This window comes from Lepidochelys kempii, chromosome 7 (genome assembly GCF_965140265.1).
Source record: "Lepidochelys kempii isolate rLepKem1 chromosome 7, rLepKem1.hap2, whole genome shotgun sequence".
NCBI classification, from domain to species: Eukaryota; Metazoa; Chordata; order Testudines; family Cheloniidae; genus Lepidochelys; species Lepidochelys kempii.
The window spans coordinates 45,017,393-45,031,632 of NC_133262.1; the positions used below are offsets into that span (position 1 = coordinate 45,017,393).

The following is a 14,240-nucleotide window of genomic DNA, read 5'->3' on the forward strand; positions in this document are numbered from 1 at the left end:
GACCCTCAAACCTCATTGTCCTTGCTGCCTCAGGACACTTGAGCCAGGAATGGCATGACTCAAAGGGATGCTCCCAGGGAGTGCTGAGAAGCATCAGAGTCAGCCTGTAGGAAGCGTTTGGGGTGCTAAGAGGGTTAACATGCTATCTCCCTGCCCCTGCAGCTGTTAATTTTGTGTTTTGTGAAAGAAAAACATGGGGTTACTCTCCAGTTTTTCTGACAGTACTGATTATTAATATTTATTATCTATGCTATCATAGCCTCTAGGAGCCCCAGTTATAGACCAGGAACCGATTGTGCTAGGCGCTGTACAGACATAGAACAAAAAGGCAGTCCCTGTTCCAATGAGCTTCCAACCTATAATACTCTATCATCCCATTGCTGGGCCCACACACTGCTCTGCCACTGCACCTCAGCCCTGGCCTACAGCCCACCCTGTGGTACCTGTCCTACCCTCCAGTATGCACAGTATTGAACTGCAGCACCCCGTCCTAAGACTGTTAAGCACAGAGGCTGCCAGCAGCACCAAACTGTGTAGGGTTTCTGTGGTACTGTTATACAGCCACTGGAGGATGACTAGATATCAGCAGGTTCTTTTGGCTTGTACCCATAAGAGATTGCATGAGCCCCCCACCAAACTCTAAGCTGAATCGCTTGCTATACCTCTGCTGACAGCTTTCGCACTGCAGTCTCCTAATGCAAATGGGACGTAGGATGACATCAGCAAAGCAGTGCTTGACCAAAGTTCGCACTGTGTTCCATCCTGAGCTGCAGAGAAGTGGTTGGGGTGAAGAGGTTAATTACACAGGGGCTTTTCAGCATTTAACTAGTTTCTTAAGGAAGATGTTTTTCAAATGATTTGTTCTTGTAATGAGCCTGGACACAGTGAATAGTTTGTGATGAATAACTTATTCCATGAAATTGACTTTTTTAAATTTAATTCACAAATTTCCTGTGAATGGCTTGCAAAATTCTATTAATCTGTCAGATAATTTTCCTGAACAATCATGGCCCTCGAAACATTAGCGAACAGTTCATTGTGATCTTCCGTACATGTGAAACATTGGTTCATTTTGATTGGAAACATGCATCACACCCTGCGGTTTTTGTTCCCAGAGTGGATGACCATTAACTCTTAGGGCTTGACTCACTCTGGGTGTTACACTGGCACAGCTACAGCCGTTTAGCATCATAGTGTAGGTGCTTCCTACAGCAACGGAAGGCTTTCTTCCATCAGTGTAAGTAATCTACCTCCCTGAGTGGCTGAAACTAGGTTGACAGATTTCAGAGTAACAGCCGTGTTAGTCTGTATTCGCAAAAAGAAAAGGAGTACTTGTGGCACCTTAGAGACTAACCAATTTATCTGAGCATGAGCTTTCGTGAGCTACAGCTCACTTCATCGGATGCATACCGTGGAAACTGCAGCAGACTTTATATATACACAGAGAATATGAAACAATACCTCCTCCCACCCCACTGTCCTGCTGGTAATAGCTTATCTAAAGTGATCATCAAGTTGGGCCATTTCCAGCACAAATCCAGGTTTTCTCACCCTCCACCCCCACACACAAATTCACTCTCCTGCTGGTGATAGCCCATCCAAAGTGACAACTCTCTACACAATGTGCATGATAATCTAGTTGGGCCATTTCCGGATTTGTGCATGAAATGGCCCAACTTGATTATCATGCACATTGTGTAGAGAGTTGTCACTTTGGATGGGCTATCACCAGCAGGAGAGTGAATTTGTGTGGGGGGTGGAGGGTGAGAAAACCTGGATTTGTGCTGGAAATGGCCCAACTTGATGATCACTTTAGATAAGCTATTACCAGCAGGACAGTGGGGTGGGAGGAGGTATTGTTTCATATTCTCTGTGTATATATAAAGTCTGCTGCAGTTTCCACGGTATGCATCCGATGAAGTGAGCTGTAGCTCACGAAAGCTCATGCTCAAATAAATTGGTTAGTCTCTAAGGTGCCACAAGTACTCCGTTTCTTTTAGGTTGACAGAAGCATTCTTCCATTGACCTACCAGCCTGTACTCTGGTGGTGGTGGTGGGGGGGGGTTAGGTCAGCAGAGCTACAACGCTCGGGTGTGAATTTTTCATGCCCCTGAGCGATGTAGCTAGGTTGCTCAACATTTTAAGTGTAGTTCAGGCCTAGGAATCAAGTTTCCGAGGTGGATGCTTGTACTTTGAATCTTAGATTTGTTGTTTACTTGAATATTTTTGCTGTTGGAAAGTGAATAGAGGAAGGACATTCGGTGAATGGGATGGGGGACTGGGACAATGGAGATCTGGGTTCAGCCACAGATTTCCTGTCCTTTGGTTTCCTCTCTGTAACATGGGGGTAGAGTTTCTTACAGGAGGGTGGTGAGAATAAACCCATTAATGACTGCAAGGAGGTTAGATATCCCGGGGCATATGTAAGCGTCTCTCTAGAAGACAGTGGAAAGGGGTGTGAACCTGGCCAGTTCAGATTCAGCATTTTGATTCTCGCTAATAGTAACAAACAGGGTAAGGTATTTTTATAGGTATTTGCTCGGCTCTAGTCATGAGACTCTCAAGTGTATTTCCACCTCCCCATCTTTGCATTGCAAGCTGCCTGGCCATATACTATCTGCCGGATGGAGCTGCATAGGTGGAGAGCTTGTGGTTTGGGTTCTGGCGAGCGGTGCCCTGACTTTCTCTTTGTGCAGCTGCAGTTCCAAGAAACACAGTGAACGAGAGACCCGGCCACAGGGAGGGAGGAGCTAATACCGAGAACCTGTGAGAATGTGTCTGCTGGAGGGGTGGGGTTAGGGTTCATGGGGAACTGGGAGTGTTTGCAAATGTACACATTTATTTCACAATTAGCTCGGGAAGTGGAAAAAATAAATCATAGCATGAAGTTAGCTGGATTCAGACAGTGAAGTCAAACAAGTCACTTTGGAAAAGCGGCTGAGGACTCGGTGGGTTGCTTTGTTAAGGCAAGCGAAAGTTTGAGAACCTCGGAATGATGGGAATCAAGCAACAGTGGATACACTTTTTTTTTTTTTTTTTTGCTTGGTAAAGGAGATTGTTTGGAAAGCTCTTCCCCCTCTCCCCCCCACCAACTCCAAGGATGCCCTGCTCCATTCCTTTTCCAGTCTCTTCTTAAATTCCCTCCCTGTGTCAAAGATAAACAGGGGCTGGAAATCACTGCCTCCAGAGGCTGCGAACAGCACCCCATTTGTCTGCCAAAGAGGGTCACTAAAGCAATGTACTCATGGAGCTCACGGCCTCTGAAGTTTCATAGATTCATAGATATTTAGGTCAGAAGGGACCATTATGATCATCTAGTCTGACCTCCTGCACAACGCAAGCCACAGAATTTTACTCACCACTCCTCCTACATGAACTGTAAGGCAGTGCTACTCAAAGTGGTGGTCCGCGGACCGGTGCCAGTCCGTGAGCTATCGGCTACCAGTCTGCGCACACATTGGAAAAAAAATTGCTGGTCCCCCACATCAGATAGCTTGAGAAGCACTGCTGTAAAGTAAGGACTTGTCTGCAGCACAGGAAAATTGACCAGCATAGCTATTTCTGCTATAGCTATGCCAGTCAATTTCCCCTTGTAGACAAGACCTAGGTAATGTGGGATGTATAAGCTGAAGAGTGTTATACTTGTGAGCAGTTCTCCCAGCCTGGTTCAATGGGGGTGCCAAACTTGGATCCCCACACATAGCAACCCTTTACCCTCTTCCTACATCCCCAGCCCAACATCCTATAGATGATTACACAGTGTATGGATCACAGGTATTATGTATGGATCACCATGGATGGAGCTATTATATTTGTGGATTTATCCCCACACTGCCCCTGTGAGATGAGGAATTATCATTGTCCCCACTGTACAGGTGGGAGCCTGAGGAACAAAGAAAGAACATGACTTTCTCATTCTGTGGCAGAGCTAGGAATTAACCCGTGGTCTCCTGAGTCTCAGCCTGGAGCCCTGCTGCAGCACCATCCATCCTTCGCGGGCTAACCAAAGGCAATAGAGCAAAGCTGTGCTGGACAATAGACAGCACGAAGGTGGGCCATGCCCCTGCTTGCTGGACTTAGAGTGCAGCAGATGGGCACTCCTTATGTGGGTAAGGATAGGAGCGCTGCAGATGTGGGGCAATAATCTCTGCCCCTGCCCCCCTGGGTGGGACTGGAGGAAACTGGCCGCCTCGTCTGGGGAGGGAAATTCCAAGCTTTCGTCTGGTAGTGAAACTTCCACATTAAATGCATCACTGGTCAAGTCGATCATCTCTACTCTATCCCCTTGTCACTCTTTCCCTCCTGGGGTCAGTATTCTGTCCTTGCTTCACTCCATCTGCTACACTCTAGGGTCACCATCCTCTTCTCTCCCTCCTTTCTGCAGCCTTTCCTTCTGCTGTGGATCACCTTTAGGTATCCAGCCTCTGGGAGAAATGTACAATCTCTCCTTGAAGGCTGTTAATGGCTTTGTGGGTCATGCCAAAGGGTGCCTGGGTCCCATTTCCACTGGCAAAAGGAGAGGAGGATCTCACAGTCCGTCCCCTCTCCCCCTGTTCCCTCTCCCCCTAAAGACTACTGCATGCCAGAGCAAAGGTGCTGGTAGGGGTTATTCTTGGGATTAGATGGGGAATTTTCTTTTAAACATCCTTTCCTCACACACACTCAGTTGCATAGAAAGGAGTATAAATCCAGCAGCTCTGCCACTATCTGTGGCAATGACTCAGGTCAGCAGGATTTTGAGCGTGTGAGCTGCATGCACACTGGCTCTGACATTTATTGTAAGCAATAATTTGCATTTTAATAGCCCCGTAATTGAGCATTTCTCCATCAAGTGGATAACACACCTCTCCAGTGCCCAGTGATAAATATCTAACTGGGTCGAATTTCTAAGGTGAATTGTTAATGTGTGTCTTAGGTTTTTAATATGCAGCAGTAAAAGGAAAACAAAAAAATAGTTTGGCGGTAACCAAGCACTGTGTTGACATGATCTGCACCATCTGATTCTGACCTTTCTGTTCTTCACTTTTCCCAGCTGCCTGAGAGGGAGACACTCAGCACAAGTTTTCAGAGCTATGCCAAAAGGGAAAAAATGAACTTGGGTCTCCCATGCCCCAGGTTAGGCCACTTCTCTGTTTTGCCACAGCCGCCTTCTTGTGTGACCTCAGACAAGTCACTCAGGCCTGGCCTACACTTAAATTTAGATCAGCCAAGCGGTGTTGCTCATTTGCTTAGTTACACTGGCCTAGCCCCCAGAATAGAAACATTCTTCCATTGATCTACCTACTACCGCTTAGGACGGTGGATTACCTACATTGATGGAAAAACCATATCCATCAATATAGGAAGTATCTATGCTATGGCGCTACCGGAGTATAGCTACAACTGTGCTACTCTATCGCCCATAGTGTAGACATGGCCTCAGTCTCTCTCTGCCTCAGTTTGCTATCTTTACAATGGGGATAATAGCACTTCTCTACCTCACGGGGTGTTGTGTGGATAAATACTTTAAATAGGGATAGGTGCTCACCATACTGTAGTTAATGGGGACATACAAACATCTAAGCTAAATAGGATGACTAGATATTCAATTTTTGTAGATTTTTAAGAGCAGTATGATTATTTGGTCTAACGTACTGCATGTAGTTCCTGCAGTAGGGGGAATTACTATTCCTTTTTATGTAATTGGCACTACTGAGCCCAACAAATTGTGTCTGAACTAGAGCATATATTTTAGAAGGGCATCCAATGTAATTAGTTTAAAGACAGCAAGTGATGGAGAATTCACCATATCCTTTGATGATCTGTTCCAAAGGTTAATTACTTTGACTATTAAAATGTTTCCTGTGATTTCCAATTAGAATTTTCATAATTTCATCTTCCAGCCCTTGGATCTTGTTATGCCTTTGTCTGCTAGATTAGTGGATTGAGATGACTGAAAGGACATCTACATTCTATAGCAGTAATTAGCTCAGTAAATACTCTCAATATGAGACTATATACTATATATTGTATAATTAATATGTAAAGCCATTTTAGAAACCTCTATTTCTAATCTATATTTCTTATAGCATGCTCATCACCAAAGTATTTGAGCACTTTCCAGTATTTCCTTAAGCAACCTAAAACCTTTCACATGTTTGTTTTCTCAGCCTCTCCCAAGGGGGAGCAGCATGTGCAGTGGAGAGGGGTTTCTGATAGTGTTTAGGAGGGAAGGGGTTAGTATACATATGGCTGTATATTTATGTTAGGGAATATAAGGTCAAAGAAATGTAGCTTGTACTTGGAGTGCAAGGTGGTGAGGTTTGTGCTCAGTTTCTCTATGTCAAGTGCTGGCGTCTCTAATACTTCCATTTTAATGCTACTTCCCAGCCGGAAGCTCCAGTCTGATGATGTAGAGTAGGATCTGGGGAATGAAATTTCCATCTGAATATAAGCCTATTTGCCAAGGGTTTGTCTGTTTAGGGAAATTGACTGGCACAGCTGTAGAGGAATATCCTGCTATAGCTATCCCGGTATAACTCCCATTTGTGGACACTCTATTCTGGAATTCTAGAATAAAGTCACTTTTATTCTGGAATTGTGTCCTCGGTGGGGTGTTATATTGACACAACTTTAGAGGAACAATTAGGCTACACTGCAATGCAACTGCCATCACTGGCCTCTGTCAGCTGACACGGACTCGCAGGGCTCAGGCTGTGGGGCTTTAAAATTGCAGTGTAGATATTCAGACTCGGACTGGAGTCCAAGCTCTGGACCCTCCCCACTCGTGGGGTCCTAAAGCTCGGGCTTCAGCCCGAGCCAAAACATCTCTGTTGCAATTGTACAGCCCTGTAGCCTGAGCCTAGTGAGCCTGAGTCAGCTGACATGCGTCAGCCACACATGTTTAATTGTCATGTAGGCATACCCTTATTCTGCTATAGCAATGCTGATCAATTTCCCTGTGTAGACAAACCCTTAGTCTCCTGGCTGTGTATTCACATGAGAGCTGATTTCTCCCAGGTGAGCATATTTCCCAAATTAAATACCAGGGCGCTTGCCCTGGGATGGGGTCTGTGAAGGAGAATACTGCGCCTTTGAGGGATGGTCTGGAGCCTACAGCTAGGGCAGCCTGGAGGTAATCCAGGAGGCTTTTCCCCACCTAAGGGCTGGGCTATGTAAACAGGAAGAGGAAGCAGAGCAAGAGAGAGGAGCAGAAGCCATACAGGCTTCAGGAGGGCAGTGGGGTTGTTTCTGCTCAGGCTCTAGGAAATTGACCTAACTAGAGTCTTTGATTGTGAACATTAAGTTTGGGAGCATAAGCAGGGCTCTGAGGTGAGGGCTTTATGACTTGTTTATTGTAATTGTTCCTGCCTTGAAGCCTTATATAAAGATAACTTGCTTTTTTGTTAGTGTGTTGGCCTCTCCTTTTCCCAGCTCCCACCCCATCTTGGGCTGTTCAAGTGAATCTATTGACATCCCAATCAGGAGGAGTCAAGGTGGGGCACATCTGCAGCACCGGGCTGCGCCACAAGGGAGCCTGTAGGGACAGCCCATACTTTTACTTATGGTGCTTGGATATGGACTTGAAAATGCCCTGCCATCAAGGAGGGATGAGAATGCAGAGAGGTGCCTGTGCTCGCCCTGGTTGTGAGACGTCCAACCTCCCAGGCTGGGGGACAGAAAACAGTGATGACCCCAGACCTTCTGGTCCCTGGCATGGTGTGGGGGGAGGTGGTAGGTTCAGCAAGGGTAGCGATTGGACAGGCTGGCCCATCCTAAAAGCTGAAAGGGGAGGAGACATGCGGTCCTGCCAGTCAGGTGCACTGGCTGTTGCCAAGATGGGCATGTAGGTTGGGTCTGCCCCTGTGAAACCAGAGACTATCTAGATTGCTGACCAAGACAGGGCACTGAGGCACCTGGGCCAGTCTGGACTATTAAGGATATTGGGACCCAGACATCTGCAGAAACTGAACAAAGGACTGAGGGGACACAGTGTGGGGTAAGGAAGAGTGATAACCTGGGGGTAACTTGTAAATAAGTGTGGGGGAAAAGGGGCCTGTTAGAAGATGCTGCCCTCTAAGAACTTTGGACCAGGGGGCTCTCACCGAAGAAAAGATACTGAAGTTGTGGGCAAGCCTGGGGGGCAAGCTTCAGGGACAGAGGTCAGCCATGGGTTTCAGATTATTTCCAACTTGCCGAGGATGCTTTGACTTATTTGTCATCCTCACAGCATGAGGGTGGTAGGATCTTGAGTAACCTGATATAGGAGCCTGAAAAAGACACAGTTAGTTACTCCAAAGGACAGCGGGGTTCCCAGACTGGGAGAACCAGGGCAAAGACTTAGAGGCAGTCAAAGGTCCCGGGAAGTGGGTGTCATTAGGGTTCAGATGGTGATATTGAAACAGTCCTAGGTGATATTGCAGTCCTAGATGCTGGGTTCTTATTGAAACTGGCCGAACAAATCTAGCTACTAGAAGACAGGCAAAAAGAGCTGGTTGCAGAGACGGAGAGAAGCCACTTGGTTGTGGCTGTGAATCAACACACTGGAAAACAAGTATGTCATTCTTCAGAGAAAAATCTGGGTTTGCCTCCATGAAGCCCTGCAGTTAAAGAAGCAGTACCAGCATCTGCATGCGCAGATGAATGCTGAGATGATCCAAATGCAGGAGAAACTAGCAGCTCATAAATATGGCAAATGCCAGGCACTGTACAACATAGATGGTCTGATAGTGGGAACTGCTAGTATCTGGGATCAAGGAGCGCTGGACCTAGAGAAGAAGTGGTGCCGATGGAGAAGCAGAGAAACAATGAGATAGTGAACAGCCGGCTCAAGGAAATAAGTCTTCAGGTCAGCCAAGTCCAGACGGATTTGTAGGCCAAGTTGGAAGAGATACATTCCTCCAGGGACAGTGTCTTGGCTCAATCCATAAAACTGGACCAGGAATATGCCCGCCTGAGGGCAAAAGAAGAAAACAGTGAGCAACAGCATTTGTTGTTGGAGAGAGACCTGGAAGAGCTTCATGAGGAAATACTCTGGCAATACGAGATCATTGAGGCATAGGATAAGAAGGAACTACTGCTCTGTACTCACTCCCTGTGATTGTCTCCTCTTTGTCACACTGGAGTGTTCCTGTAAGCATAGCCCTTTCGTAAGTGATCAGAGACGGCCAGCATGCAAGGGCACTCTTGCTGACCAAGCTTTCTGGGTACTAACCCCTTCCGAGGACACGAGGAAGGGTGCTGCTTCACGTCTGCAGCCAGCCTCCCCAAAACCAGCTGATTCTGCTCCAAGAGAGGGGTCTTGTCTGCACAACACATGCTTTGCTGGAATAGGTATATTGGCAGAGTCCGCTAATGAAGGTGCACCTTATGCCGACAGAAGTTTTTCTGGCAGCATATTTACACCACCTCCCTGAATGACGTTAGCTAGGTTGACAGGAGCCAAGATATCAGCCAAGTTGCATCTACACTGGGGGGTTTTCCTGTTGGCTGGGGGGCAGTTTTTTCACACTGCTGACCAATGTAGTTATGCCACTTCGTAGTGTAAACCTGGCCAGAGGCATGCTAGACCCCCATACACTGCGTCCTGAGTACACCTGCATGTGATCTTACCCTGTTGCAGGAGGAATCCACAGACAAGGAGCTCCCTTTAAAAATGGGACAGTCAAACTGCCTTTCCCACAGTCAGGTCCAGGTCAGGGGAACATTGAAACAAGCCAGGCTGCTCATCAGCTACAAGCTCCAGTTCTCGCTTGGGACACAGTGTATGTGGATTTTTTCTTTAATGGGTTGAAGAGCAGCTCATGCATTGTACAAAAATGTTTGTGGAGGTTTCTTAGGAAGGCAACTGACCTCTCCCAGGTATTTCACCTGCTCGTCTTCCTTTATTGCTAGGGATAGCTTGCTGCATGGAAATAGGATCTTTGTTTCTTAAGGGCTCGTCTGCCACAGCTACTTATTTCTTCACCTGTTTGCAACATCTTAGCTGTTTCCACACCAGCTTGCTGTGATGCAACAAACTGGTCTGTGGTGTGGAATAACCAGCAAAGGCAGATGAACCAAGCAGTTTTGCTTGAGGCCTCCTGTGCTCTCTAATCCACTTTAGGCCTGATTTCCAGAGCAGGGTGTGGGAAAATGCTGGGATGTCCATGCAAATAGGGTTCACTCTGCAGGCAGCTCAGTGCTGGCTCCTGAGAAAAATCTAGCATTTTACATAAAGGACTTTGACCTTCCCACCAGTCACTCATTGTTACTTTATGGTGTGACAGGGTCTGGCCAGATGGTCGAGCAACCAATAAGTGCAAGACCCACCAAGGTAGAGGAGGAACTTTGTCACACTGGATTGACATAAAATGCTGCTAGTTAGAATGGGAGGCCTGTAATTTACCCTGGAGCATCTTTCTGCTCATATACCTGTTGGCAAAATCCATACAGTTCTTTGTTGTGGGTTTTTATATGTGATTCACAATAAAGATCCTAGTGCTGACTTGTCAAAATAAAATAAAAATCCATGCTAACAACCAGCCATTCCTGAGTGTGACCCTGCAATAACAAACCAGCATTTGTAGTTGTGCAATGCAAGCCAAAACAGGAAGCCTACTTGATTGGGCCATTTACTGTATTTCTTGTCGATTTGCTGGTTGGCTTAGTGCTTTAGGGGTTGGTCTTAAGGGATTTCAAACCATGAGTAAAGTTTCGGACAAGGCTAGGCTAAGACTGGTGAGTAGTGAGGCTTTCAGAGATAAAAGTTAATGATTGTGGCAAAAGAAATGGGGGACAGGCAATGTGTGTGTGTTCCTGTTGCTTATTCTTTTCAAATGTCCTAAAAGATATCAAAGGATCTGTAGGGCACCTGCAGATTTGGTTACAGTCAAAGCACTATGTGGAGCTGAAGTTGTTTCTGGGATCTCAGTCCTGCTGCTGGCATGTGTTGCTTTTTTTAAAATACAAAGATGCATTTGATTTGTTTGCAAAGGTGAGAAATGGGGCTCTATCACCCTCCTTTTCCCCAGCTCTTGGGTGTTAGTTTGAGTCATCATCAGACTCCCACAGAAACAGCTCACTTTTCCTTTTCTGCTAGGATCTTGTCTCCTTGGTGTTGGAAGAAGAAATCCAGAGGAACGGGAGCCCTGCAGTTAATGTGGGTCACCAGTGCCCCACTGTTGTCTCTCACCCAGTGATCCTGGAAATCGGCTGTGGCTCAGGGGCCATTGCACTGAGTTTACTGAGCAAACTGCCCACGGTGGGTGAGCTTTTCATCCTTTGTATTATGGTAGCACTGAGTCCCATTGCACCAGGTGTTGTACTGACAAGTAGCAAAAAGATGGTCCCTGCCCCCAAAGAGCTGACAGTCTAGGTATAAGACAAGAGACAACAGGTGGATACAGACAGACAAAAGAGCACAAAGAAAGAATAAGGCATTTATGAGCAATGCGATGAGCAGTAGTCACAGTTCACCAGCTACCTGATCACTGCCAAGAGCCCATTTTGGTGCCTGTCCCTTCCCCAGTAACATAATTCCTCACCGGTCAAGGAGAAAACAAAGTCACGGAAAGGACTGGGATCTATAAGTGACTAAAGCCCCCTTCAGTCTCAGGTTATCAATCACTTGGGATATATCCCACCCCAACCCAGACCACAGTGGATAATCCCTGCTCAGTGCTCCAGGAGGGAAAGAATGACCCCACCCACATGCTGTGGAGAGAAAAAGGCCTTCCCTTGCTCCAGATCTGGTCATCAGTTCATCCCTCAGACTCATCCAGGCTGATTATCATCCTTGAAGAAGAATCAGTGGTATGCCGTTTATGTATGCAAGGCACACTTTGCATGCTGACCAACAGTGTGTTGTCCAACTGGTGGCCCGTGGGCCGCATCCGGTCCGCAGAATAACTCCATCCAGCTCTCATGATGGAGGACACCATTTGGTAGAACAAAATCGTGTCCTCCTGTAACGGTGCAAGACTCACCCCTGTGGTGCCTCCTGCTGGTCTCTCAGGGAATTAGCTCTTCCAGCCTTCAGAGTGCCCTCTGCAGGCCGGTGTCCCTCTTGCTGCTGGCCCCTGTGTCCCTCCTGGACCCCGGTGTCCCTTTTACCCAGGGTGCTGCCCGCTGGCAGTACCCCCACAGTCCCTGGGTCTCCCTTCCCCGGGGATCCCTCACTCACTATCCCCACCTCGCCTCAGTCTTTGGCTACTGCCAGTGACCACTGAGCCCCTGCACACTGGGGCGGACTGCAGTGTATAAACCAATCATCACAGGCAAGGGGGTTTTGGACCTGCTGCCTCTGCCTACCTTTGGGCTGCCCCCTGCAATCCCAGTACCTACCCTAGGCCGTCTGCCAAGCCTACAGCCAGGGGCTTTTCTAGTCCGGAGTCTCCCAGCTCCTCTGGCCTTCCCCAGCCCTGCTTCACCTCAGATACCCTGGTACACTCCCCAGCAGCCAGGCCGATCTCCCTCCACAGCTAGAGGAGACTCTGTCTGCTCTTGGCCCACTGCCCTCTTATAAGGGACAGCTGAGCCCTGATTGGGGCATGGCCACAGGTGAGCCTGCTTCCCCAATCAGCCTGGGAACTGCTTGCTCCTAGCCACAGCCCTCTCCTGATTGTTTTAAGCCCTTCAAGGCCGGAGCGGGTGACCACCCCACTACACCTCCAAACAGCATCACCTTGGCCCATATGGTACATGCGAGGTCACGTGGCATGGATGACACTATTTTGGATGCCTAAGGTGTGCCAGTGAGTTGTTGCATGCCTTAATAAAACTGTCCTGGCACGCCACTGAGAAGAAGCATCGAGGGTTAGTTTGTAAGGTCTATGGAAGGTCATTCCTGTAGCTCAAGTCCCTTTGCCCGGTGACCTGTTGGGCTGATGTTTAGTTTTCACTAGGCCAAATTATAAATTGCTCTGGTTTCCCTACTCAAGCACCACGCTGCTCTCCTTGCCTTTCAGACATAAATGACTGTGTCAGTCTGTCCTTGTATGTTACGTCAGCCCTTCCCCAAATGGCCAACATACATGAGCCTTGAGTGAATACACCAGCTTAGATCTGTGCAGGCTTACGCACCACACAACCATACTAATGTCTATGACATGTACATCAAGACAGAATTTGGCCCTAAAGTGCTGCATTAAGATAAAGAACTAGCAACTTGTCATGTATGGTTATATCAAGGATAGAGCTCTCCGCAGAACAGTCTGTGTACCCCAGGTCACCTGTCCCAGCATACAGTGTATCTCCTTTTAAATCTGGAGTGGATTCCTTAGGGCATGGATTCTTTCTGCATCAGACATGAGGAACCTATGAAGCTCTTTCCTCTCTACTCCTCACTCTCTGTTCTGCTGGGCTGCTCTGTCCCAGTTTACCAGTTGATACTGTCAAGCTGTCTGGAGTGGCTCACAAACATGGGTGCCAGCCTCAAGGCAGCCTTACAAATTGGAGCACAAATCCCAAACTGGTTACATGTTGTATAATTAGATTTTGCCAACAGAATATCAACTGTGAACTCCTAAAGCACTAGAACAGCCTTATTCTGGAGTCACAGACTGTCCCCTTGGGCACTTTTGCCTCCCAGACAAGTCTGCCGTTGTGACAGATGGTCTCTTACACCAAAAATCATAATAATATTCAGGTTACTTCTTGTCCCAGACACTTACCCCAGGTTAATTGTACCTTAGAACTCTCCCCAAAGACAGTGCTTGTAGCCAGTCCTGTGATAAACTAACTAAAGATTTATTAACTAGGAAAAATAAATGAGTTATTTACAAGATTAAAGCAGGTAAACACACACTTGAGTTACAGTCTTAGGTTTCGAAAGGCAATAGAAGCTGCTGTAATTTGCAAGCTCTAGATGTCCTTTAGGGCTAACCCAAACTAAACAGCTGGGGATCCCTTGCTTATGCTTAGAAGTCTTGCCTCCTCACTGAAGTTCAAACAGCATAGGGACACAGAGCCTTCTGATCAGAGATTTTTATTCCCTTTCCCAGATTTCAAACTGTTATGGGATGAGGGTTTGTGCATGTCCCCTCTTCCTGGGTGTCGGGGAGAGCAATCAGGAAAGTCTTTTTGTCTGCGGACGTTCCACAGTGGTTCATCTGGTGTCTATAGGCCTTCTTTTGTTGGGTAGGAGATCTCACCTCTTGTGGTAAACTGGTATCTCACACTTGGTAATGCTTCTCTCCTGACAGTGGGGGTTTCCAGTTTCATAGCAAACACTTAACTATTACCATCTCCCAATAATAGCTATTATAAGTGAGATTAATGCA

At 47.1% G+C, this 14,240-nt stretch overlaps 1 protein-coding gene across 1 annotated transcript in view; it reads left to right on the top strand.

Annotated features, from left to right (window-relative positions):
* HEMK1 (HemK methyltransferase 1, mitochondrial release factors N(5)-glutamine) overlaps positions 1-14,240 on the top strand; it is a 46,747-nt gene that overhangs the window by 12,593 nt on the left and 19,914 nt on the right. The window contains 1 exon segment of the mRNA XM_073352478.1: positions 11,060-11,221. Coding sequence (XP_073208579.1) covers positions 11,060-11,221 — 162 coding nt within the window.